Source organism: Pteropus alecto, unplaced genomic scaffold (assembly GCF_000325575.1).
Source record: "Pteropus alecto unplaced genomic scaffold, ASM32557v1 scaffold75, whole genome shotgun sequence".
Classification (NCBI taxonomy): Eukaryota; Metazoa; Chordata; class Mammalia; order Chiroptera; family Pteropodidae; genus Pteropus; species Pteropus alecto.
The window spans coordinates 17,436,730-17,463,254 of NW_006440638.1; the positions used below are offsets into that span (position 1 = coordinate 17,436,730).

Genomic DNA, 26,525 nt, shown 5'->3' on the forward strand with positions numbered 1-26,525 from the left:
AAAATGATTAGGAATATAGAATAAATCCTGTGTGGAGAGGTGAAAGGATGTGGAATTGTTTGGCCTGAAGAAAAGGCAAGTAAGGAGTAATTTGATTAAAGGCCCTTGTATGTGGAAGATGCTGACCAGCTCTTCTCCATGTCCAGAGAAGGCCAAATAATAGGAAATTGGTTTAAATTAAAGCCTTAGAGACGTGAGTTGAATAAGAGGTGGAATACCTTAGCTTTCAGAGTGATTAAAAAAAAAAAAAAATAGACTGGGCTGCCATATATACAGCAAGTTAGAATGGAAATTTTCTGAATAGACAGCCATCTGTCGTGAAATAGTTTAATCTCTGAGATGCCACAAAAGGACAGACTGGGAGACTGCCTCAGCAATAAGATTATAAGGTTTGTTTATTCTCTAGAAGACTTGCTTCTTTCCCAAGATAGCGTTTAGATTCTCCTAAAAAGTTTATTTCTGATGCCTCTGGAAAGAATTAGTCATATAACTGTAAAAAAAAAGGCACGTTCTGAATTTAACACAAAAATGCTTTGGCTTAAATTGCTCTTACAGCTTAATGACATGCTATGGCTTAAAAGCTTGGCCGCTTCCTGGTCATTAACTCAACTTGCCAAAGATTTTGAAGGAAGGATGTGATAGTTCTGAATGAACTAATGACCTGAATGATATTATATTGTCAACTGGATCATACCTTTGCTTGACAGTCACACAAAAGAGGAAAAGGAGGACAAGCTTAGCAGATTTAGCAAATGTACTTTGGTAGGTTGGCAGTATTCACTAAAACCTTGTCATTCCTCTAAGTTGAATGAAAATTGCCAGTGGCCTCTCTCCTTGGTAACTGGCATGCTTGGCCACTGTGTGGAAACGTCCATGATCCCTAGATTGGCAAGGGGAGTCGACATTTTCATTTTGGAAAGTAAGCAGTGATCATCCGGGGCCAAAAAGCTACTGAAATAGAGGTCCTTTCCTTATCAGCGGTTTCACTTTTTGCAGTTTTTGTTACATGTGGTCAAATGCAGTCTGAAAACACTAAGTAAAAAATTCCAGTAATAAACAATTCACAAGTCTTAACTCGTGCACTGTTCTGAGTAGCGGGATGAAATCTTGCGCCATCCTGCTCTGTCCCACCTGGGACATGACTCATTCTTTCGTCCAGCCTCTCCACGCTATATACTCCCCCATCTCATTAGTCACTTAGCAAGAGTCTCATTTATCAGATTGACTATCCCAGTATTGCAGTGCTTGTGTTCAAGTCACCTTCATTTTATTTAATAATGGCCCCAAAGTGTTAAGGGGCCATCCCATGCTGGCAATTTGGATATGCCAAAGAGAAGGCGTAAAGTGCTTCTTTTAAGTGAAAAGGTATGTATATGTAGGATAAAACATGGTATATGTAAGGATTGGTACTATCTGGTTTCAGGTATCCACCGGGGGTCTTGGAATGTATCTTCCGCAGGTAAGGGCAGAACACTATATATCATTACACAGATGCTTCAGGTTGTCCCTTGATCCTTACTTTGCCTTGTAACCATATTCACTAAAGGTGAAACTGACCATCACCTGGGCCTCCACTGTTTTGATTTCAAGGAATGCCATCGACAGAGACCGCAATGAGAAGGTGCTTCCTAAACTTAGACAATGCGGCAACCCCATATAATGCTGGAGCCCTCAAACAACCATGCAAGGCTGTGTTTTTTTGGGCTTCTGACCAACTTAATCTGTTCAGATCTTCCTGATCTGGTTAACAGTCACACAGTGATCCTTTTCCAATACACGTGAGATCACGTCATGCCTCTGCCTCTGTTCAATACCTTCCAACGACCTCTCGTCCTCACTGTGGGGCCCTAGTGATCTGCCCTCACCTAATTCTCTAACTTCAAAACTCTAAGTCTTGCTACCTGGGTTCAAAGCACTGTTATTAATCCCTACTTGCTAAATATGTAATATTGGTCAAAGTATTTAAAGTTTCTGTTTCAGTTTTCTTGTTTGTATAATGGAGATAATATTACCTACCTCATGTGGTTTGTGCTACTATTAAATGAGTTGCTACATATATATATAATGTGTTTAGCATAATTCCTGGCACACAGTAGTACTCAATAAGTACTATTATCGTTACTCTTCCTATTATTTTATGAGGAACGTGGTAACCATGACTGTTCTCTATGCTTCCATCTGCTTCTCCTTTCTCCTCTTCCTTATAATGTCTATTTATCAAATCCATTATGTACTTTCTTAGGCACTTTACAAACATTATTTTGGTTTCTAACTTATTTTTAGTTTAAAATAACATTAAAGTAACATTATTATGTCATTAACGCTAGCAGTTAATATTTACTGAGTGTTTATTACATGCAAAGCATTATGCTAAGAGAGTTATGTGCATTCTCTTACTTAATCCTCACAGAAATCCCATAAGGTTGGTGGTATTATCATATCATTAGTATTTCTGACTGATAAGGAGATTGGGCTTAAAGACATTAAATAACTTCCCTAAGATCACACAGGAACCAAGAAGTGCAGTAAGGGTTAGAAACCTACATCTGTGTGACTCTCTTTTCCATGTTCTCAGCCGCTTCATGCAAAACACGTAAAACAGGTCCTCAGCATTATTCACTGAAAGAGAAACTGACTGCGGTGATAGTAAAAGTCCCCAAACAATTCTTTTTAGCTAATCTCCAAAGATCGTTCATGCAGGGGATCCACTATTGGAAACATCAATCTATTTGCACTTTCTGCATTCTGGGAAAAAACCGCCTACGGCCGAACACAGACATAACTAGGAACCATGGAAAGATGGCAGGTGTGAGGAGAAAATGCTGTCCACCTCACAAACCTGCACTTTTATTCACATTATTCTTTTCCAGAGGTAGGTAATAAACACACTTGAATTTATCTTTACTTTAATGTAACTAATGAAGTCTTTATCATTTTAGTAAAAATAAATGAAAGTTTTTATTTCTATAATATTAAATTGACTTTTTAACTTTTGAAGCGAACATGTAGAACATTTTTCTTTTATCCCTGCTTGGGGAGTCGTAATTGCATTTTAACTGGTGCTGTTTCAAGAACAATTTTAACCTTGAATTGCAAATGTGTTAGCTGGAAGTGTATATAAATCATTTCAACTTAGTTTTTATTATAAAAATATTTCAAAGTATAATTAGTTTTTAATCTGTTGGTTCGAATCAAAGGAAAGCTAAAATCTATTCATGCTATTCATGTGCAGCAAGAGCTCTTGTCCACAAGACGTGGGAGAGGACCACTGTGGCTGAGGGGGGAAATGAGAGAAAAATCAAAAGTAATATCATTATGAACCATTAAAAGGCTGACGTGCACGGTATTTTATAATGACAATTAAACGATGCTGGAGTCCATTATAAACATAACGAAAAACTCCAGTGTAAGCGGTAGGAACGGAAATGTCCCACCTAAGGTCAAGGAGAGACCTTGGCTTCACTACACACCTGAAAGGTGATGCGGGGCAGGGGTAGGCACCATGTTGCTGTCCCTATTAAACAAGACAATAATGACGGAATATTAAATTCTCAATAGCTCGGAGCATCCAAGGTTTTACTTACTGCAACGTGGTTGCAAAAACAGAAACAAAACTCAAGAACAGCTCACTAACTACAGGGCCATGTCTCCCTTTGTAGCTACAGATAGTTGTTGATAAAGGTGATTACAGAAAACCTTCTACAGAAAGGAAAGGCTCTAACCCTAATTAACAAAGAAAGCTATCTGGTGTGGGTTAATAATGACACCTTCACCCCATCATCTAAAAAAACCTTTATTCACATGCACTGCACATTCTGTAGTGCTGAAATAAAGACTTTCTGAATTAAGCGATCCATTAGTTGTTGTGGCCTTGAGATAAACATGAGAAGTACATCAGCCAGTAGCCATCTGTAACTATTCCACCAGAAATGTGGCTAACCCTACCCTAACACACTAAAATAATAATTTGGAAAAATTGGGCTAAATAAAATACAGTAAAATTAACTTCACCTGCTTCTCTTTACATTTTCATTATGGTTACTAGTAAATTTTAAATTATGATGTGGTTTTTGTTTTATTTATTTTGAACAGTCCTGCCTCAGAGCCTTGGTGATTATTTAATAACAGCGACAAAATACCCACCCAATATCTCCTAAGCACTTACTGCGGTGTCAGGCACCAATCCAGGCGTTCTATACACATTCCATCATTTAATCTTTCTAATGACTTTATCAAGTAGGTATTATTATCATTCCCATTTTATAGATGAAAACCAAGGCATAGAGTAGCAGAGGAATTGAGAAATCTGGCTGAAGAATGGAGCCAAGAATGAAACCCAGACAGTTTGGCTCCAAATGGAACATGATCTTAATTCGAAAGAGCTGCTCCACTCTTTATGAAAGAGATAACAATGGTTAAAAAAGAGTCACACAAACAAACCTTTCCTATCTACTTCGGCTCATTGTTAGCAGGGAAAGAAAATCAAACATCCAAAAGCAAACATACTAGACATATTCAGATATTTATTACCTTTTGATGGAGTCCCCAAGAAGCCCTGAAATAAAATTTACGCTAAGGAAAATTATAGGCAGTGTCATATGTTAAACCACAGAAAGCAAACAGTCCTGGAAAGGGAAGTTTGGGATAATCTCCAATGGCCAAAGCATCATCGTCTGAGAGCCACTGTTTAAGAATAAAAACATCCTAGTATACTGCATTCAGGATGGTCATGGTTCTCTGACTGATCATGACCACAGTACAGGTACCCATCTCAATGTGGTAGTCCAGCTTCTCCGACTTCCTATGCCAGGACTGAAAGTGTCACCATTTTGTTTAGTTGACAAAGTCATGGCATGATTTTTATTTTTGCCTGATATTAACAGTGGATGTTTAATAGAGCCACATAAGCTATCCTGACTGCCGGCCAACCAAGCCAACGTGATTTCATTAGCAACACTGTATTTTGACCTAGATTATCATACAAACCAGAGTCAGAGTTCACTAGCTACAGGGCTGGTTTGAACGTCCAAGTAGATGCACAAAAGAGAACAAAAGGAGAAAAAAATAAGTAGTGGCTCATATTTACTCCAGAAAGCTTCAAAGAGATCCTCATTATACAAGTCAACGGTTTGTGCTAACCATTACATTTTATGGTGAACACGCTCTCATTTTCAGTACTTATGGGCACCCGCACTATGTAAGAGAGGAGGAGTCAGAGCCCTTGGAAAAAGAGAAGGGTAAAGGACTATGAAAGTTTTCCTTCTGATAGAAGCAGACATGGAATTCTGTCTACTTGGCTCTTCCGTACTGGCTGTTTGCCTTTCTGAAATGAACATGCTGTGCTAACTTCAGAAAGAATGTTGGCAGGGTCAGGGTGGGAAGGTTTGAAGCGATAATACTTGGATGGGTAATGCTTTCCTTTCCAAGGGCTAACACAGCTGTGACCTTTATGCAGCCAGCCAGCAAGGATCCAGTTTGGCCATACAAGAATGAGCTGTTTTCCTCCCTTGGGAGATGGAGAGAAATATAGGAAGCTGTGCCTGATAAAAGTAAAATCTTATTAAAGATGGTTTATAGTAAAGAAACTGGAAAGCCAATATAATTAATTTATGTCTTCCTATTTTCTTGAAACAAAAATTAATACCTACAGAGAAGTCATATACTAAGAATCAAAGAGAAAAACTCTTCCATTATTTCTTCTCTTTGAGTGTATGGGGGTAGGAAGTGAAAGAATAAACAGATATTAACAAAGAAAGCCAAGTTATCAAATGTCAAATGCTCCTAATTGACATACACTTGACAAGACATCCAAAACTCTGTCTTTTGTTTGGACTCACTAAATATCTGAAACTGAATGTGTTAATGGTCCTTCTTTCTCCCCAACTTAACTATCACTCTTTGCCTCTGCCCTTTACAGGGCCAAACTTGTGTTTCTCGACTACATTATCCCAAGCTTTTATATCTTTGAAGACACAAGCATTTATCTTAATTGACAAGGATTCATTTTCAAAGCCCTGACCCCCCAACCCTGAGGATGTAAATATGTGGATTGTAATTTAATTTTAAGAAAACAATGTTGTCTTCACCATTAGGAAGACAACTTGTTTCATATTTCATTATCCCCTTAAGTCTGGCAGATCCTGTTCAGAAACCAAATTGCTAGTCCTTCTTTTAGAAGAAAAAAAAAAATCTGAAAGTAAAATGTCTGCAAGCAACAGTGAGGCCAAATAAATTGGTTTTGCCTGGCCCCACATGACCCAACTTTGTTAGTGGGATGAGATGTCTCACCTGCACCTAGCTCCGCTCAACAACCTGCTCCATTTACCCCGAGATGGGTGACCCTGATATCTCAGAAGGCCACCCAGCAACTCTGCTTAATTTATTCAGATTGGACACATGACTCAATGCCAACCAATTTGTTGGTTGGCCAGTGTCTACTTAATCTATCTTCTCCAATACTACTTGTGTTGTTAATTGATAGCTGGCCCTTGAATTGAAAAGTCAACTGGTACAAGAGTAACGATATTGGACCACACAACCAAAAAACCAAAAAACTAAAACAGAAAACTGGGAGAGAAGGGACCAGAATTTAGCAAAAGTACAGAATCATAAAGTCATGACAGAAAATCCAAGATTCAAGAGTGCAAGTGGCCCCTGAAAGAGAGTCAATCATATGCCTCGCTTCCTGGTTACATTCCTGGTCCTGAAGGCTTCATCTCAGGAAGCCCTTCTCATCGTTTGAGAGGGAGATCCTCTACTTGAGCTATTTTAAGTGGGTTTATTTCTTATATCCAGAACAGACCTGACCAGGACACCATCCAACCTTACTTTCCCTTATTTCCCCTTATCCCCTATTCTGCACTGTTAGTCCTTCTTAGGAAAATCTTTGAACTACTCCCCAGGCCAGCCAGGTTCATAATCCTGTTGCCTGTATTTTCAGTAATATTGCTAATATTATCACATGATTCTCAAACCTCTCCCTTCCCTGTCCAACAACCCTAGCCCTAGCTGTCAAACTCTGGGGAAGAATTTCTGTGAATGGTCCTGGTAGTAACCTTTTCTTTTTTATATTTTTTATATTGTATTTACATATATTTTTTTAATTTTTATCTTTCAATTAGAGTTGTCATTCAATATTGTTTTATCGGTCTCCATATGGTCTCTTCTTTATATACCCAGTTATAGGAGTTCTGTTCAGCTAGTCTTCAAATGGTTCTTCAGGTTGACTGCTTCATAATTTAGTTGCAATTTTAATGCCATCATGGGAGGAGATGAGCACACCGTTTACCTACCCCGCCATCTTAACAGGAACTCTCTGGAAACTTCCGTTTTTATACATTATTGGTTAATAGTTCAAATTGCCTTTTTACAAATCCTACTCATTGTTCCTGGCTCTATTTTCTGGAATTATGGAGAAGTCTACTGCTACCTCAGCACATGCTACATTTTTGACAACTAACATATCCCAGTAGAAGAGTTTTCTCCTTCCTTTTATTCCTCATGAAGTGATTTCAAGGCCCCTGGTGGCTTCTCTTCCTCTGACACTGCCCCCCACCCCACCCCATGTCCATTTCATCAATTCCTACCCACAGTTAAGTGCTCAGCCTAAATTCACCTTCCTATGAAAACTGCTCAGGGCACACTCAGAGAGAAGTAGTTCATTCAGTGTAGTGGTTATCGACATGGGTTTTGAAATGAGACAAACCCAGGTTTGATTTCTGGCTTCAACATTCATGAACCATAAATCCTTGGCATGTTATCCATCTTTCCATGCCACGATGTCCTTATGTGTCCAATCTTAGTGCAATACCCACCCCACAATGTTGTTTTGCAACGAAGTTGACCATATGTAAAGTGCTTAGTAAAGTGCTTGGCATACAGAAAAAGCTCAGTCAAGGGTATTTTTTATTTCTTCATGTATATAAATCTCTTTTCTGAACTTTGGATAGGTTTACTGGTTCAGAGAATAATCTCTGAGATCAGACAGCATGCCTTGGTAATCAACTGAGTGACCTTGGGCAAATTACTGCACTTCTGGGTCTCTCTTCTACGAAGTAAAAGCACAAATAGTAGCTACCTCATATTACTGTTGTTCATGAGGCTAAAATGTGTTAACACGTGTCAGGAGCTTAGAAGAGTTCCTGGCACAAGATATCATCATCACTGAGGAGAGCTGTTATCTCAAGATTGAATACTTACACAATACCTGATTTCATGCCTGTACTTCTCGTCAGCTAATTCATTTGTAGCCGAGAAACCATGTTTTATATTTACAATTCTTGGGTTCAAAAACACATTTATTGGAAAGAATGAAGGAATCAATGAGGAGCATAGGATCTACAAATAAAATAATCCTAACTGGTATAGTCTAGCAATGTTAGATAGTGAAGTCAACACAAGACAAACACAGAAGTCCCATTTGGGGCTCCATATCTACCTGATGGTAAGAGATCGGGACAGGCTTCCGGAAGACTATCCACTCCACAATTTCGCTACACGGTGGGGTGGTCAAAGAACCAGTGTACCGGTAATAGCTGCCCAGGGATGCAGGCAGGAGGTCTCGGAGGACGAAAGGATCCAGAAAGGTCTCTTTCTCTGTTGGGGGGAAGAGGCAAAAGAAAAGCACACTGGTAAGTCATACCATGCTGCAGACACCCAGGCAAAATCCTCTGCATGCTGGAGCCACATCACAAGCCTTATGTTTATTTACATCCTGAGGAGCACTAGCATTTGGTGTTGGGAAAGCCACAGCAAACAAAGCAGTGTTTCCTAGGGTGTGTTCTGAGGCACCAGTACTGCACTGTGGTTCATGAAAAACAGGTTCCATGACGAACAGCATTGGGCAACACTGCGGTCCCTCCCTCATCTCCAGGAAATGGACGGAACACTAGCATACTAAAGTCTCTGAGCGGTCCTGCAATGGGCCAGATTTTATCTAACCCGAATCCTCTACAATCATTTTTCACCACAGAACCCTTCTCTAGCTAATACTTACAAAATAATAATCAGTGGAACAAACTCTGGACACCCATGAGAGAACCAGTGTGAAATGAAAACCATAAGTCAAGGGTAAAATACAGCTCCAAAGTTGGTTACATCCCATGATGGTTTCAACCAGTGGAAATCAAAGTGAAACCTAAACGAGGAACAACCCTGAACTTATAAAATTGTGGCTCTACTAAAAGGCTTCTTTCTTTTTACAAAAGTGGAGGGGTCTTTCCTGAAGTAGAAGAAATAACATTTAAGCTGAGATCCAACTATACTAACTCACAATAACTCTATGAGAAATTCAAGGTACAGAGAGTTAGTACCTGCCCAAGGTCACATAGCTCCTAAGTGGCAGAGCTAGGATATGAACCCAGATATGGTGACACCACAGCTTGCACGGACTGATTCAGCTAAAGCAGGAGCTGAAGTGAACTAGGTGAATACTAAAAGGTGGGGGCAAAAGAGGAAAAGAAGGGCATTTTAGGCCTTGGAAAGAACATGTGTGAAGGTCCCGAGGCAGGAAGAAATAGTGCAACAGAGACTAGGTTCTGTGTTACAATTCTCCCAATCAGTCTCAGTAGATCATCCAGCTTATTTCACAAATCAGATAATGTTCTAGTCTCTACCTGGGTCTCCAGAGGTCTAGTCCTGAGTTTAAGTCTGGGGTTACTTCCTCTTCCATTTTTAGGCCATTATAGTCCTGTTAATGGCTTGCCTCAGCTCCGTAATGGCCTCTACCCTGGGCCCCAGCACATCCCTGGGGGACTTCAGGGATCCAGGTTACTTCTGGGACACGCCTGTGTCTACAGGAGTATTCTTCTTGTCTCACACTCCCTCCCCGCTCTTCTTTTGTGCAGAACAAAAAGTGCAGGTATTTGGGCAAATGTGTATCCTTAAACTCAAGTGGTCTATGTAACTGGGAATAATGCAAAAACCCCAATGGAAATTGACTATATTAGAATAGCTAAAATTTCCTTTTGATAAAGATGAGTTGAAAAAAAACTTTTCATTTAGCTTTTACTATACGTCAGGCACTATTCTGAGTATTTATATGTTGCAAACATTTAAATAGTACTTACTGCTCTGAGAGCTTTTTAAAGATTAATTTATTTAATACTTAAAACGGCCCTGTGAAGTAGTTCCTATTATTACCACCAATTTACGGAGCTGGAATGCAAAACCAGGTGGTTGAGTTTAGAATCCAGGCTTTCAATATTCTTAAACCATCACTATACTTTCTCATTTCGCGACCCTATGAAGTACACACTTTTGCTACTACAATTTTACATCTGTGGAAATCAAGGCACAGAGAGGTTAAATAACTAAGCCCAAGGCCACTACTGAACAGTGAAGTGGCAGCAGTTAGTCATAAGGCTGATTCTTATGTTTTCAATTCACTTTTAAAAGGAAAAATCAAATATTAACAATAAATACAAAAGTCTTCAAATCATAGGGTCCTATAATCAAAATTATAAAAATGGTTTCCGTTGGACAAAAGGCTGGAAATAATGGAATTGTCCCTCTGCCCACTGGCACATCTGGGCTTTAATTTAAACCTGGTTCCCAGCAGCCTGATGATGGGGACGGGAGGGGAATATCCTCAAGCATGCTTGGCTGGGACTGGTTTGGCTGGAAGGAGGAAATATTTTGGTCTTTCTTTGCACTTCCTGGACTATGTAAATAGCCAACACATGCCTCAAAGCATTTGAGCATGCGTAGGGCTTGACAAATCAGAAAACTGCTATCTTCATTTCTCCCTTATGTTGTAGGTGAACTTGGCATCACACCGCAGCACGCAACCTGCCTTAGGGTCAAGGGCTCCAAACTGAATGAGGCCTGATCCAATATTAGGGTTACAGTTAATGCTGTAGTCAGATAGGAAGCAACAAGACAATCCTGCAGGTCTTGAGGCGGCATCTGAAGCCCCCATCTGAAGCATCCACTCGAGGAAGAGGCCAAGCTTTAAAGACATTAAAAGATAAAGCAGAAACATCTGCACTACCAATCTGAGGAGACTAGATTTCGAAAGAGAACACTACCTCAGCAGGATCAAGACTCTTAAATAAGTTCTCTAGGGGCCTTTGAATTCAGCAGGGACTCATGGAAATTGTAGTTGTGACCATTGCTACAAATGCAGAGGGTTTCTCTGTCCTTGACCAACCCAAGGTCTCAGAGGCAGATTCTGGCTTGAATTGATTAGAAGGTGCAATCAGACAGGTAGTGGCGGGGGGAGCAGACTGGGTGAGGGGGACAAAGAAGGCGGCTTCACCGCTTGTGTATTTATTCCACCACCGTCATTGCCATTGATCTTAAAGGTCTGAGACCTGGAAGCTCCTTAGACAGCTCTAGTTGAGTGTTCAGAAGTGGAAGAACCCTTTCCTCAAACAAAATCTCACTCAGGAGCCAGGCAACTCAAACAGCTGGATATGCAGCCAGGTGACTGCAGTTGATCTGAGAATCCAGGAACACTGAAAACTACCACTTTAGTTCAATTTAATTTTATGGCTAGGGAAATGGAAGGCCAAGGTGAAGTAACGGAGCCAAGGTAGAAAACTGGAGTTGAATACAGACACTTGATTGGGATTCTTTCTTCAGGGAAACCCCATAGGCTCTGGAGCAGCAAGCCTAGGAGCGGGGAAAAACCACCTAGCGCCAAAAACCGAAGTCGAACTGCTGCCCTATCCTCAGCACCTCACTTCTCCATCCCTACAGGGCTTAGTGAAGGGAGCAGATTCTCAATCTGCTGGTTCAAACCTCTACTCCTCCTGATCTCAGTTACTAAACCTTCCCAGGCTGTCGTGAAGATTAAATAAATCAGTACAAGAAAGGGATTCAGAAAGAGCTTAAAAGAGTAAATATCTCATAAATAATAAATATTACGTGAATTATTACTTATATTATTATTCCTCTAAGCTACCAAGGCCTAGCCATATACATCTTACATAACCATGTACTTCCTTTAAGTGTTGGTGCATGTGTTTTACTTTTAAAACTGGATTACTAGTGCCTTAAAAGCCCATCATGTCTGACATACTGTCCATCGACCTGAGCAGTACAGGTTACAATTTTTGTGTTTTCTTTGCCAAAGTTCTAGCATGGCTTTGAAACCAACTGACATGTAATAGCTGTGTGACATCAGGGAAAGGTCTTAACCTCTCTGAGGTGCTTCCCTTATCTGCAAAATGGGAACACTGAAAATATTTACTCCTCAAGGTTGCTGTGACAATTAAGCAAGCTAATAAATGTAATGGGCTTAGCACAGCGCCTTGTAAAACCTGATTTATCAAGGCAAGCACTTGGCGGAATGCAGGCTGGCTCATGTTGTGTTTTAAGCTAGGGATTAGCAAATATTTTCTTTAAAGTGCCAGTTAGTAAATATTTGGGGTTTTGCAGGCCAAGAGGCAAAATTGAAGGCACTAGTATAACAAACACATTTCCACAACACAACCTTAATAATGTTATTCAAAATGCTAATAATTACTGAGGACAGTTTTTAAAATGTAGGTCTTCTATAATAAAAAGAATGGAATTCTTTTTTAGGGAAATGACATTTTACTTAATTAAGGTTCAAATCTAAGAACAATTCTTAGCTTGTAGGGGCCATTTAAAAATAAGCAGTAGAATTGATCTGGCCCACACGCAACATTTTACCTCCCTATTTTAAGCCAAGTGTTGGGAGTTGGGGGCCAAGTGTTAGAAAGTCACTAGAAATGGGGGGGCAGGGGGCGTGGGGGCACACTACATGTTCAGGCGCCTCCATCACAATTTCTTTTGTAAACATACATTACAGAATTAACTCTTGAGTTGTTGTCTTTCCCCCTTGAGTCTTCTAAATTCAAACTTCACATTGATTTTTACTGATCTTCCTGAAAATATCATTTCCTGCTCAGTTCCACAGGCAGTGTTCCACTGCCAAATGGGGTGCTCATGACGCTTAATTCTAAGTCAGAAACAATTTTAGGAATAGCAGCCCTATATTTCTAGCACTGGCCAGAAAGCCCACGTAAGCCACAAGGCGCTCAGCTGGCTGGACTCAATACTGGGAGTGCCTGAGTACTGCCACTGGGAAGAAGAAATAATGGACTTTTCAGCTGAAAACACGAACTTCTCCACTGAGAAAATCTTAATAAATGTACATATTTTAGATTTGAGAGAAGTGCTAAGGCCAGGCCCCCTAGATCTGAATCCTAACTTGTCTACTTAAAGGTCTGACCTAAGACAAGTTATTTAACCTCTTTGAACAGTTTCCTCATCTGTAAGATGAGATTACAATAGTATTGACCTCATTAGGAGGTTGTGAGTATTAAATGAATTAACATTAGTTACAGCATAGGAGAGTGTGCGGCACAGAATAAGCACATATACGTGCTTATTAAACGTATCTTACTATAAGGGCAGTTTGACACCAACCCCCACACTGATCAGAGCATTTCTGCCTCTAACTTTTATCCTAATTAGTAATTTGAATTCAAAACATTCTTATCCCAGCCACTTAACTAGTTGAGAAAAAATATTTGAAACACTCTACTTATACTACCACTTATTCCATTATACCATAATAAGTAGGTACTATGCATTACTAGATAAAAGAATTGAAAAGAAATGAATCTCATATTCCACTTTCAAGGATCTCAGTGCTGTATGTGGACAATATTATATTTTAATAATTAATTGTTCATCAAAGAAAAAGATGAGGAACAGGGATGCTAAATTCGAAGCTTTTCAAATTGCAAAAATGAATAATGTATGACTTTTATATTAAATACACACTATATTAAGTAGTCTACATTTCACCCAACTCTGTCTTTCATTTTTAAGTATTCTAAACGACAATGTGAATAATCAGTTAGGGGAGTTTTGTTTAGAAGAAGAAATACCTTATTTGAATGCAAACGGAGTATATTTGAAGATGATTAAATTTTTCTTATCAATTAGAAAATTTTGTATGAGGGCTTTCAAGTCATGGTCAGCCATTAAACCCAGCGTGGCCCAGTTATCCTCGCAGTTTCCTTGAAACATTAAATTATGTCTGACTTGATTCTGTGCAATTTCTTATTTCTGATAGCAGTGCCAGGAGGCAATCTTTAATTAAAGAAAATCTGAAGGATTCAAACATGCATAATTGGATTAAAAATGTGATCATTAAAACATTAGATGATAATTATCTGATTGATTGCATTTCTTTCCATGTGTTAATGACCTAATATTTTCAATGCTTTAGTTACATAGGAAAAGCCCTTTATAAGATATAATGAACAATCAACATATAGAAGAGAACTACGAAATAATCAAGAATTATGGAATTACATTGAACACACATATACACACCAATGAACAAAGTATTACATTAGAAGGTATATGGGCAGGATGTTGTGGTCTCTGGGGGAGAACACTTGTGCCCCACAGAAAACAAAACAAAACAAAACAAAAACCAACAAGCAATTTTAGGAAAGTGTGTAAGATAAACTAACAAAAGAAAAAGCCCAAGTTTCTATTTTTAGCACGATGATTTAATTTCTTCAGGGTTTCCCAAAACTTTTCATAAGGAAAAGCCATTAATTTTTCCTTAAACACTTAATATCACTGAGGTAGGGCTGGCCTTCTGCTTCTTGTTAGGGAGGGTAGGGACAGTGCAAAAAACTAGGTATTAGGTTACTCTAACTGGGGGGAAGAAGATTTATGACAGTGATGCTAAAGTTAATATGCATGCAAATCACCTGGGGAACTTGTTCAAATGTAGATTATGATCCAGTAAGTCTGGGATGGGGGCCGTGATTCCGTATTTTTAATAATGCTGACCACGCTCAAGCAAGTATCCAGTTTCTACAGGGACTGTACCAAGGTGCCCCTATACCCTCTGTGGTCTTATCCACTGCTACTTTCTTACTCTTAGGTAGAGCCACACTGGCCTCTTTTTTATTCCAGATCACACTACCCCAGGGCCTTTGCACTGGCTCTTCATTCTGCCTGGAACATTTCTTCACTGCTCTCTATTCATGGCTGATTTTAGACCAAATGCCTTTCAGCTGCTAACAACCTAGTCACACTGAATGACACATTTCTCAAAGAGGTCTCCCCTGAACACTGTTTAGAAAACGGCAATTTTAGGGCCCGCTCATTGAGAAGGAAGCGTTTGATTAAAAACCTGAAGACAAAAATGAACTATGTGGCTATCTGGGGAGAACATTCCAGGCAGAGAGAAAAGCAAGTGTGGAAAGGATTCTGCCTAGTGTATGGCCGGTGTGAAATGAGCAAGAGGGAAAGTAAAAGAAAAAGTTCAAGAGCCCAAAATAAGATAGGCTCTAGGAGAAAAAAATTCAGCTGCTAGTTAAGTCCAGGCTAGAATTTGGTGAAAAATTGTGAAGCAGCCAAACACCTGACATAGAGTCAGCAGCTCTGGGTTAAGGATGGACCAACCATGAATGGACTGTGTCATCTGGGAAGACCAAAGGGTCTGACTGGCTGGTGACAGAACACAGGAGCCAGAAATGGGAGGTTAGGATGGAACGAAAGAGCCTGAGGGCCAGACCCAGGGGTTTTAGGAGCTTGGCATCTAGAAGCCATCAAGGAAGTCAGAAAGCATTCGATTATAATTAAGATGATGACAGAGACCTTCCAGAGGGAGCCAAGAAATTAATTTTTTGATCTAAATATAAGCAATGATACTTTATGTATATAATGGGATGTTCACTATCAAGCATGTCACCTCTGTCATCAATAAGAAAAATGAAATGGGAAAGACAGGGCAATGGAAACGGGGCTAGCCCATTTTTAAGTTGTAGTTATTTACAAGGCTTCACGATAAGTGAATTTAAGAAACAAGCACCAGACTGACCCAAGAACAACAGAGAACTGTGGGGATCCAAAGAGTTTCAAAGGACACTAGTTCCATTTCATTTTACCAATGAGGAAAATGAGGTCCAGAGAAGGAAACTGGCTGAACCAAGAGTACACAATGAGGTGGAGAGTGAAACTGGGTCTCTCAATGCAGAAACACTCTCTACCAGTGGGCAGAAGATTAAATGCATACCCCTAGGCCTTCCCTGTAAGGCACAGTGCAGAGAAAATCCTAGAGGCCCATATTACGACATGAATAACAAGTATTATTACAAGGTATGAGCAAGGGTGCCTTGAGAGGGAGAGAGTCCACCTGATTAATCAAATTCCTGTATTCAAGGACCCAGAGAGGAGCTCCGAGGTCATGAAACGGCCACTCCACCCTGATTTAAAGGCATCTAGCTTCCCTGCATTTATTGGTTGTTTCAGTTGGCTAAATGTGGCATTTCGATTTAAGGGCTGACGTTTGAACGAAACATATGTTGACATTAGTATTTCCAAAGAGATACTACATGAAGAACAGAGTCTTGTCAATAATTAAAGGAAAAACACGACATTTAAATGATAGTCATATAGTGACAAAAAGCCCAATGTTAACACTGAATAGTTTCATTCTTTGCCTCTCTCCCCTACATGGTTCTTGTGGCCATAACTGACACATTGTGTACATTCTTTTAGATTCCTTCTGATGCTCAGTCAATGACCTAATTCACAGAGGGGAAACTGAGACACACAAGAGCTAGTGATATTAACAATAATCAGGAAGTTAGTAAATGCTGGAAATAGAAACTGTCCCAGCACAGCTAGAAAGAGAATACATTTTAGAGTCCAATAACACTGGGCTGTCAAACCACTGCTCCACTGAATAAGCTGGGACAAATTAGCCAACCTTTATGAACCTCAGTTTACTCATCTTTCCCATAGGATTTTCTCACCATGCTGCTATGAATTAAATAAGACTCTATGAATAGGACATCCTGCCGGGAACAGGTATACAGCCAGAGGTTAACAGGAGAGGCTGCTGCTTCTTCCTTCCACCCACTTTCTGGTTCCTTAGCGACTACCTTTTTTCCTGATCTCACAGGGATGTCCTTCACCAACCCCCAAGTCATCTTTGTCACCATTGTCTTCATCATTTCATTTTATTTTTGTATGGCCCAACTAAGTCAAGCAACACACATTCTATTTCAACATCCAGGCAGTGGTAGAGATAGAACTCAGAGCTCCACAACCACCATTTGTCTACACATGGCCTCCATAATCAAGTCAACAAGTAAAACAACAACGCTGCTGGTTGTGAGAGTGCTGCCTGTGCCAGGCACAAGTACATACAATAAGCCACTGACTTCTCAGGACAAACCAGTAAGGCTGGCATTATTATTACCCCATTATACAGTTGAGAAAACTGAGCCACAAAGAGCTTAAGTGATTTGGGCAGGTTGTACAACTAGTGAAAAGCAGAACTGGTCAAGTCCAGAGCCTGTGCCCTTGGCCACTATACAACAGTGCCTTCTGCTGTATCAAGGTGATACACATGCAGCAGGGTAAGAAAATCACACACTGTAGCCTTAAGTGCTTTAGCGAGCACTGCAGTAAGTAACTGGAGACATTTTAAAACTCTCTTTGCTCCTCATATCCCATTGAAAAACCAGGAAAAGGGCATTTCTCTGGGCTCCTGTAACCCTGTTCGAATGATAAAATATTGACAAAAAAGGCTGGCCAAATGAGAACTAGCCTCAAATTCAAATCTAACCTGAAAGGAATTGTTTTTGAAGTATTTTTCTGTCTTAACATTATCGTTAACTATTAGTGATAAAAGAGAAGCCACAATACATCCCATTTCCTGGCTTTAGCCAAGAAAAGACATGGAAATGGCTAATGTCTATGGCGGTGGTTTTGACGCACTGAAATCCAGGAAACTGTGGATGTAGTCTAAGTGTGCCTGTTTCTAGAAGATTTTGAGATCAAAAGTGTTCAGATAAGCATCTGCCCTTCCTGGATCCATAACAGACATGAGTCAATTAGTCAAGACTAAGGTACTGCATATTTATAGCACACTTCAGAAAAGTTCCATGTAATTAAATGCTGGAAACATAAACTTCAAACAGGGAATTCTCTCGTGTGTTAAGATGTTCAAAATTATCACTGGGCTGTAGATAACACAACACTGGCTTTCCCATTCAAAATGGAGAGAATAATTTGATTTTCTTTCTTTCTTTAAGGTAAACTCTAAAACAGAACCGTCTTAAATTCAGTAGATATACATTTTGATTATGTGGCGATTTGGGCAAAATCAAAACTCAAGCCCATCTCTGTGAAGTCTATCATATGGGTAAGTAATGACCTCATGTGTGTTTGCATTGTCCCAACATAAGCAAACTACTGTGTGACGACAACAGCATTAGTAGAGCTGCTATAATAGCCATAGTGTAGACAAGTCAGGGTTGACAAACTATTTGTGTGAAGTGCCAGGAACAAATATTTAAGGCTTTGCTGGCCAGACAGTGTCTGTCACAACTACTCTGTCTTTGTAGTATGAAAGCAATCATAGACAATATGCAAACAAATGAGCGTGGCTGTGTTCTAATAAAACTTTATTTACAAAACAGGCAACAGGCCACACTGGGCCCACAAATCGTACTTGCTGAACTCTGATTTAGAGCACAGTGAACACATACCTGGTACCCTTCCTTCTTAATACTTTCCTTGTCTTAAAGAATTCAGCATTAATACTCACAAGGCAGGTACTTCCATTATTCCATTTTACAAGGTGGAACCTCAGGGGCAGAGAGAGATGCAGCAATTTCTAAGGGATCACACAGCTCCCGAGTTGGAGAACCAGAATTCAAACACAAGACAAACTGAACTCTGAAGCATTGTCCCAGATTCCTTGCTCAGTAGTATTTCTAAGAATCAAATTTCAAAATTCCATTTCTTTAAAAGTCTTCCATAATGCAGACTTAAAAAAACAAAAACTCATTCCAAAGTTCCAACTGCTTTCATGTGAACAAATGAGATTATTTTGCAGGCAAATAACATTAGTCTTTTGACTTTCAGCACCAAGAATGGCAAGGCCAGGAAAAAAAAAAAAGATTCTTCGTGAGATTCATTTTCTCAAAGGGAGGGGAAATCCTGGTCATCATCTTACCCTCAATGCCTTGACAAGCACCTATTAGGCACTGGATGGGTGGGAGACTGAATAGACTCCATGACTGAAGGAGCTTAGAGATCACATACACGAAACAGACAAAACTCCCTCAAAACGTATTAACTTATCTCTGCTCCATCTTCTTGCTGCTCAATTATAATGACACGAACTACTATTTTTGCCTAAGCTTATTTTTTCCAAAAGTCCCTTGCTCTAGGTTCTTCCAAAGTCTGTCCAAGGTATCTTTCAGAAACTTCAGCCATTTAACCTCAAACAGAAAATTTATGTCAAGATCTTCCACCACAGGGATAATCACAACAGTGCTGGAGTGACGATGACAGAATATGGTCTTGTTAAGTATGTCTTCACTTGCCCCTTCAGTAGTCTGTATGATGAACCTCAATCAAGACTGAAAGATTCAGGTGGTGACCCTAGCAGAGAACAGAGCGAGAGAGGTTCTGGGACTAATAAGAGTCAGCGTGAAGTCACGAAGACCTCGGTTCAGGTCACTCAGCCACTGCCTGCTTTACTTGTCATTCTATATAATGGGGACCATGACAGTTGTATCTCAGAGGATTTCTGGAGGATTCAGTGGTGCCTGTCATGCTAATTAGACCCTCACCTGGAGCAAAACCAGAGTGAACCAGCACAGTAGCAGTGAAGGACCTTTGTCCTTAGTCCTGTCCCTGACAACCTACCCCTTGATTTCTGATTTCTTTTTTCTAAATTCCAAAAGGAGGTGCTGGCTTCCCAATTCATCTCTTAATGATACAATCCCAAAACAGCCACAGGTCTTTCTTTGGTCTGTAATCAATTTGGAGAGAGCAAACAGCCTGCCAGGGCTACTTATGGTAAAAAAGTTTATAAAATAGTGCTGCCACTCCCCTCTTCGCTTCGTTGTGAGGCCATTTGGTACTTGATGTGTCCCAGAAGAAAGCTCTGTCTGAATCTCTTACTTTGTAATGCTCAATCATTGTCTTCTTTGATTGTGCAATTGAACATGTGCAGAAGGAGCACAAAACATACACGTCCCATAGACAAATAATCCTAAAGTGAACCCTGGTGTGACCACGCAAAACAAAAGGTGCCCTTGCCACCCTCCCTGAGCCTGTCCCTCAGCATTTTCCCATCCTGCTCCCAAGAAGTAACCACCACTCTCTTTTTAAAAATAATCACTACTTTGCTATTCTTTTAGTTTAACCACCTACGTGTGCACTACATATATAAGGTTTTCTCGTTTTTTGAACTTTAGATTGAGGAATATTCTATGTACTCTTTAGATTCTTGCTTTACTTCATGGATCTCAGAGGCGCCCAGGCTGTTGAGAGGCACAGATTCTACTCCTTTTCAACAAGGGGAAATGTTCTATTGTATGACTACCCTATGATGTATTTATCCAGCTTCCTAATGACATGCATTTGCGATATTTGTAGGTTTGGGCAGTTAGGAAAAGCAATGCCACAAACATTTTTGTACACTTCTCATGGTCCTACATCTGAGTTGCTCTAGGGGACATATACAGGGGTAGGGCTACTGAATCAACTTGACTAAATACTGCCAAACTGTTTCCAGCAAAGTATTAGAGTACCTGGCTTTCATATCCTGGCCAACATCTGACACTGTTAAAATTTTTAATATCTGATTATCTGGTACATGTTGTGAGATTATTTTTCAGCTTTGTGAATGTATTTACAAATAGTCAAATGCACAAATCTAAAGAGATTGGGTGGTAAATTTTTATATTATACCTATGTAATCATCCTCCATATCAAGATATATAATACTTTTATCACCAAAGAAAATTTCTTCATAGCATTTCTCATTCAATATACCCCTCCACCCCACTATTCTGACTCTTATCACCAGATCAGTTCTGCCTGTTCTTGAACTTTACATAAATGGAACCACACAGTATGTGTCCTTTTGTTTTTGTGTAAATCAAGCAGTTAATTATTTTTAATTGCTGAGTAATATTCCACAGTATGAATATACTACAACCCGTGTATCTAGCCTCCACTGGCGGACATTTGGGCTGTTTCCATTTTGGGTCCATAATCAACAAAGCTCCCGTGTACAAGACTTTTTGTGGACAGTTCTCTTGAGTATCTACCTACATGTGGAATTGCTGGCTTGGAGGGTAAGGCATATGTGTAACTTTGGCAGAAATGGCCACATGGCTTTCGGAAAGGCTAAGCCATCTGCGTATCCACAGCAGTTGTCACAGAGTTCCAGGAGCACCAGGCCCTGGGGCTGGTTTCTTTTTACAGCATGTAACTGTGGCCAGTGATGCAAGAGCGGTAGTATAAGATAAAGCCTACCCACCGCTTTCTAAGGGATTCAGATTGCTCCTGGTCCAGAGTCTCTTCCGGGTTATTTTTGATTGTAGAAACCTCTCAATTATAGCAGGCGGGATATGGGAAAAAGAACAGACGAGGAGGCACCAACTCTTACCACCACATGAAAATGCTTGGCCAGGTAGTCATTTTTCAAATTTACCACATTTCTTCCCTTTCTGCTACATGCCTGCATTGACTCGGGCTGTTCTATGACTTTGTCTGTAGATTTGGGGAGTTGATGATGAGTTTCCCAGGGCAGGAGAAAAAATGGGTGGAAAATATAGCAAAAGTGAGCTTGGTGAATAAACTAGCCAGTTAGGGAAGCTACTCTGCAAAGAAACTTGTGATCTTCTCATAGTCTCAACTTTCCCTGCAGAGCATTCACAACAAAAGCTTGCAAGAGCCCCTTTTTGTGACTAACAGAAGGGTGTTTTCAGGTGATAATTTATTGGTGCTTTCACTGATAGCTTTCTAAGAAGAGCCTGGGGAGGAAGGACCGGAAGAAGAGTCATCTCACTCTGACTGGTGTCTGAGGCAATTTCTAACTGTCCCCTTCACGAATCTCTCTGCTCACGAAGTGGTACATTCAGCGAAAGACGGAAGTGATGGCGAGGAGGGGAATAGGAAAGGAGGGACCAACAGTCAAAGCTCAACAACAAAACGATCACTACTAGCAAACTTCCTTTAAAAAAAATGGGTCTTTCTTAAATAATCGACATGAGCGAATGCTTAGTGTTCCAATGCCTTCTGACAGTATTCTAGAATATGTACACAAACAGCCTGGTGGGTTTTCTTTGGGTAGCTACTATGAAAAGTAATAGAAAGTAGGTAATCCAAAAACTTGAGGGGAATAAAACCCTTTTTAAGTGGCATGGGATATAGTGTACACTTCTTGGTATTGGTCAGTTGAGTAAAACTACTTATAAGAGAAGGCCACATTTCTATACCGATTCACATACACTTTGTGCATGTAAGTTGTGGATACAAGTAAAATAGATTTTTTAAAAATTAGAATAGACTAAGTTCTTCGGAACCAATATTTTTATTTGGCGTGGCTACTTGCAAGGGCTGGTTTTTGTAGACAAAAAGCACTGTAAGTAACTGAGTCAATGCAGTGAATAGGACTCACAATTTCTCCCTAAATTTTCCTTTCCTGTGGATATTGGTGGTATAAATAAAATATCTGATTAGATACATTTTAGTGCTTTCATCTATTAGCTCAATAGATAGGCAAGACCAGAATCAGTGGCGAATCACCTCTCTCTATTCTATTTGTATTTCTTCATGGCTCTCAAGTATGTAAAAATCCCAATTTACACAGGAAAATGAACGTAAGAAACAGCACTTTATTTTGCCAAGAGGTTTCTAGGTATCTCTCCCCAGCATCAGAGAAACAATGTTGCCGAGCTCAGAGTCTCAAATATGCTACATCGCTCACCACCAGATATCATCACCTATACTGGTCCTACCGGAAATCCTACGTTCCCTTCTCTGCCTAGACAATCTCTATGCACTCTTTAGGTTTTAATGGTCACTCTGTCTGAGATGCCTTCTGTAAGCCTCCGAGTCTGAATTAAATCTGCTGCTCCCCATTCTATAATGTAATTACATGCTTAATCATGTCTCTCTCAAGTCTATAAACTCAGTGAGGGCCGGTCCATGTCTGCTGTGTTCTCTATGCCTAGCTTCATGGTATACTTAGATTAGGCACTTAATAGCCATGCACAAAAGGAACAAGCACTGCTCTAAGAACCTCTGAACATTTTAAAGGTAAGAAGACCAAAACATGATCAGGAAAATGTCTTTGGAAGGGTATGAACCTGCATGCCAGCTAGGGAGGTGCACCCGAGATCTCACAGACAAACTGCTGTGAGGAGCCTCGCCAGCTGACAGCCTGTAGCTGCTCTGCCTTCAGGACAACGACAGTGTTCACATGGACATCACCCTGCTGGGCTGCTCCTGCCAAAGACTACACATGGTGGGGAGTCAGGGCTGGGCCACTCCTGCCCAACACAAATCTCCTCTCATAGGCAGTTTTGACTCTGGGGTTCTCCAATGGCCTGGCCAAGACTTTCTTAGCGCTGTCTTCAGCCAGTCCTCCTGTCTCAACACTTGTCCCACCTACTCCTGCTTCCTCTCCTCTTCATTCTTCACAGGCAGTCCCTCCCTGACAAAAAAAAACTCTTCTGCACTTAAAACTCCATTTTGGGGTTTGCTTCACAGAAGACCCGAAAGACCAAATGCCAAGTATGGCTGGCTGGTGTGACCAAATTACTCATCCCCATTTTAGCTTAAGGTACATATAAGATTCTTCCTATTAATAAAACACTCACAATATGAGAAATTAATATTCTTAGACTCCCAGAGCTGATAAAATAAAAGCCAATACTGAACTGTAACAAAAATCCATATTGATTTTTTTCTCTTTACACATCTCTACCATCATTCCCAAGCCAGAGATTCTGTGAAGGGCATGATTATTTATATCCCATCAAATTAACAGGTCATTCAAAGCCCTCACAGGGACCTTCAACAGAAAATGCTTCTAGTTCCAACTTCAAAAGTTTGTGTTTTTTTTTTTTTTTTTTTTTTTTAAGCTACCTCAATGTTCATTCTCTTTTGGAAAAATGACAGAAGTGATGAGGTTTATCAAAATGGAAGTCAGCAACAGCTCAAGAACAGAAGGCAAAATCATGTTTCCAAGACATCACCCTACTCCTTTGTCTTCCCAAGCAAAGCAAAACCCTAGTTAGTGGCCTTTAGTGTTTTCCACCCTTGCTATGAGCTTAGAGAACAACGACCTTCTTGACAGAGGAAGCAGAAAGAGCAGATGCACAGGCTGGAAGCGGTAACACAATGGGCAGGCTGCATGAAGAGGGAGGCAGTATTTCACCTCCCTTCTATGTCCCTGAAGGCTGGCCTGTGTCTTAATCAATGTCGCAACCCTGTGAGCGCACAGAGTAGACATGTACCATTTTTGCTGAACAAGTTGGTGAACTTCTTTTGTAGGTAATTATTTTTTCAGGTCTCCTCTGAGTTCTCCATTAGAAGATCGGGTTAAAACCATATCCCTGCCACACCCCTACCAGTGCCAAGTAAAGTATCCCTACATATTACAGCCTTTTAATGGGCAATTGTGGCTAACAGGGAAGGATAACACGATTATGCCAGCACACAGCTCATGAACCAAATGATCACTATGCAGTGAGTTTACTGAGATGTGGGGATCTGAGAGCTAAAGGAAGCTTACTGCTTACCTTTAACATATGTAATCTCCTTCAACTATCACTATAGAAATAAGAACACACTGATCTACTCGATTGCCATAGCTGGTGGGGTGCTTCCTCTCTGGATGAAGAATAGGTACTTGTTTTGAAGATTCTACAACTCTTTCCGGTGTATTTGTTTTGAAATAGAAAGAATAGTCTGGGGGAAGGAAGATCTATCCATCATCTCCTACATTTTAAACTCCAAAATTCATAATCTTCACTATGGACTGGAATTTCAAGAAGGAATTTAATCAATAGAGTGTTCAAGGAGATCTTTTGGGAAAGGAGCTCAGAATACACAAGATGTTGCCCACAACACTAGCTTTCTTAGCACTATAGAAGCTGCCCAGAGTACAGTGCAACTTCCCTACCCTCCAAAACCCCACTACTGTGACCAACATTGAAACACAAATGTACAGACAGAATCAGTTTTGACAAAGGTGTCTGGCTCCCTAGGGGAACTGTCAAAGGACCTACGCCCTAGCTTTGTGAGAGATCTGCTTCAGAGACACAAACCAAAGTTGAGAAGAAGCAAAGGAAACTTCCTACAACGAAAACCTTTACGGGGTGCTTCCAGTCACCCTCTTTCTCTACTGTCACTAAGTGTATTATTGTTACCTGCTGCATGACTTAACAGTTATAAGAGCAGAACAATTAATCCAAAATCCCACTTGCTTCAACTGAACACTGACAACCGGTTTTAGTTTCCCGGAGACAAAGGGAGGGAAGATGTTTGTTAAGCTCTGCAGAGTTAGCTAATGTCAAAAGACAATTCTCTCAGAAAGGTGTGAAGGCGTTTTATCACAGCCGTGGAGATGAAGGGGAGATTTATTATGGTTACTAATGCTATTTCTGTCAATGTCTTTGGAATTCTAATTAGATTATTAAAACTTCGCAAGTCATTACATTACATCTAGAATCCACCCCTCCCTGCAACAAGGGTACTTTTGAAATTAGAGGATCTTGATGTCATAGGTAATGATGTATTACCAATAATAAAGTTGCAGGAAAAATTCTCCAATAAAAACCAGTTGGGAAAGACAGAATCCATTTATCTTACTTTCTCTGCCAGTTTTATGCCTGAGGATAAGACGTCTGCTGCACAGAACAATGGCCTAGCATTTTCCATTCAAGTAGCTGATGATGCTTGCTCACATGCAGCGAAGTTTAATGACTTGTCACGGCTACTTAAATTTTTTCCCCTAAATCTGAGAGGCAAATCAAGAAATGTATAAATTAAAAGATACTTGAAAGAAGAATATTTTTTGAAGAGATATGAGAAGAGTGGCAAGTTCAACGCACATGAATGGTACATCTTTGGGCATTTTGATTTATAACATAGGCATTCAAAGTGGAACCTGAAAAGAAATAAATTGCTTACTGTTAACCCAGATCCATTTGTAGGTAATAAATGGGCGTGCTCTTACCGATCAAATAATGGCGCTAATGCCCTTCAACATCAGTGGATGAGAAATGAGTGTCACCCTCTGTCCTCTGCAAGATAACCCCATTTCTTCAGGTAGAGATCTTAGCCCTTCACCTCCCAGCAAAAGGAAGTGTATGTGGCTTACTTACCGTGATGTACGACACCCTTCAACCCATGGATAATAGGATCCAGTGCAGAATTGTCCCTTGGACTGACCTACATGTAAAGGAAACATGATTGGTTAAATCTATTCTGGCAACAGACACAACAGTCTCAGTTTAATCTTCTAAAGAGAAGGAGGGAAAAATAGATGTTATCTAGCAAGCTGCTTAGGTCTCACATATACCATGCCTCTTGCCAAACATAGGAGATTTATGACGTAATAAAATCAAGTGAGGAAGTCTAAATCAAAAGAGAGAACTTCTCAGAATGCATGAGAACAGGCGAGAAATACCACAGTCCTAGCAAAATTTTAAAAGCAATGGCAAGACTTTCTTCTTGCTTTGTTTTATTAAAAGTAG

General features: G+C 40.1%; 1 protein-coding gene across 3 annotated transcripts in view; it reads right to left on the reverse strand.

Moving 5' to 3' along the window:
* PTPRG (protein tyrosine phosphatase, receptor type G) overlaps positions 1-26,525 on the reverse strand; it is a 642,217-nt gene that overhangs the window by 123,088 nt on the left and 492,604 nt on the right. For all 3 annotated transcript variants that reach the window (XM_015593756.2, XM_025050798.1, XM_025050799.1), the window contains exons 6-7: positions 26,154-26,220; positions 8,438-8,595 (exon numbers count right to left, since the gene is read on the reverse strand). In XM_015593756.2, coding sequence (XP_015449242.1) covers positions 8,438-8,595; positions 26,154-26,220 — 225 coding nt within the window. The remainder of the gene's footprint in view (positions 1-8,437; positions 8,596-26,153; positions 26,221-26,525) is intronic.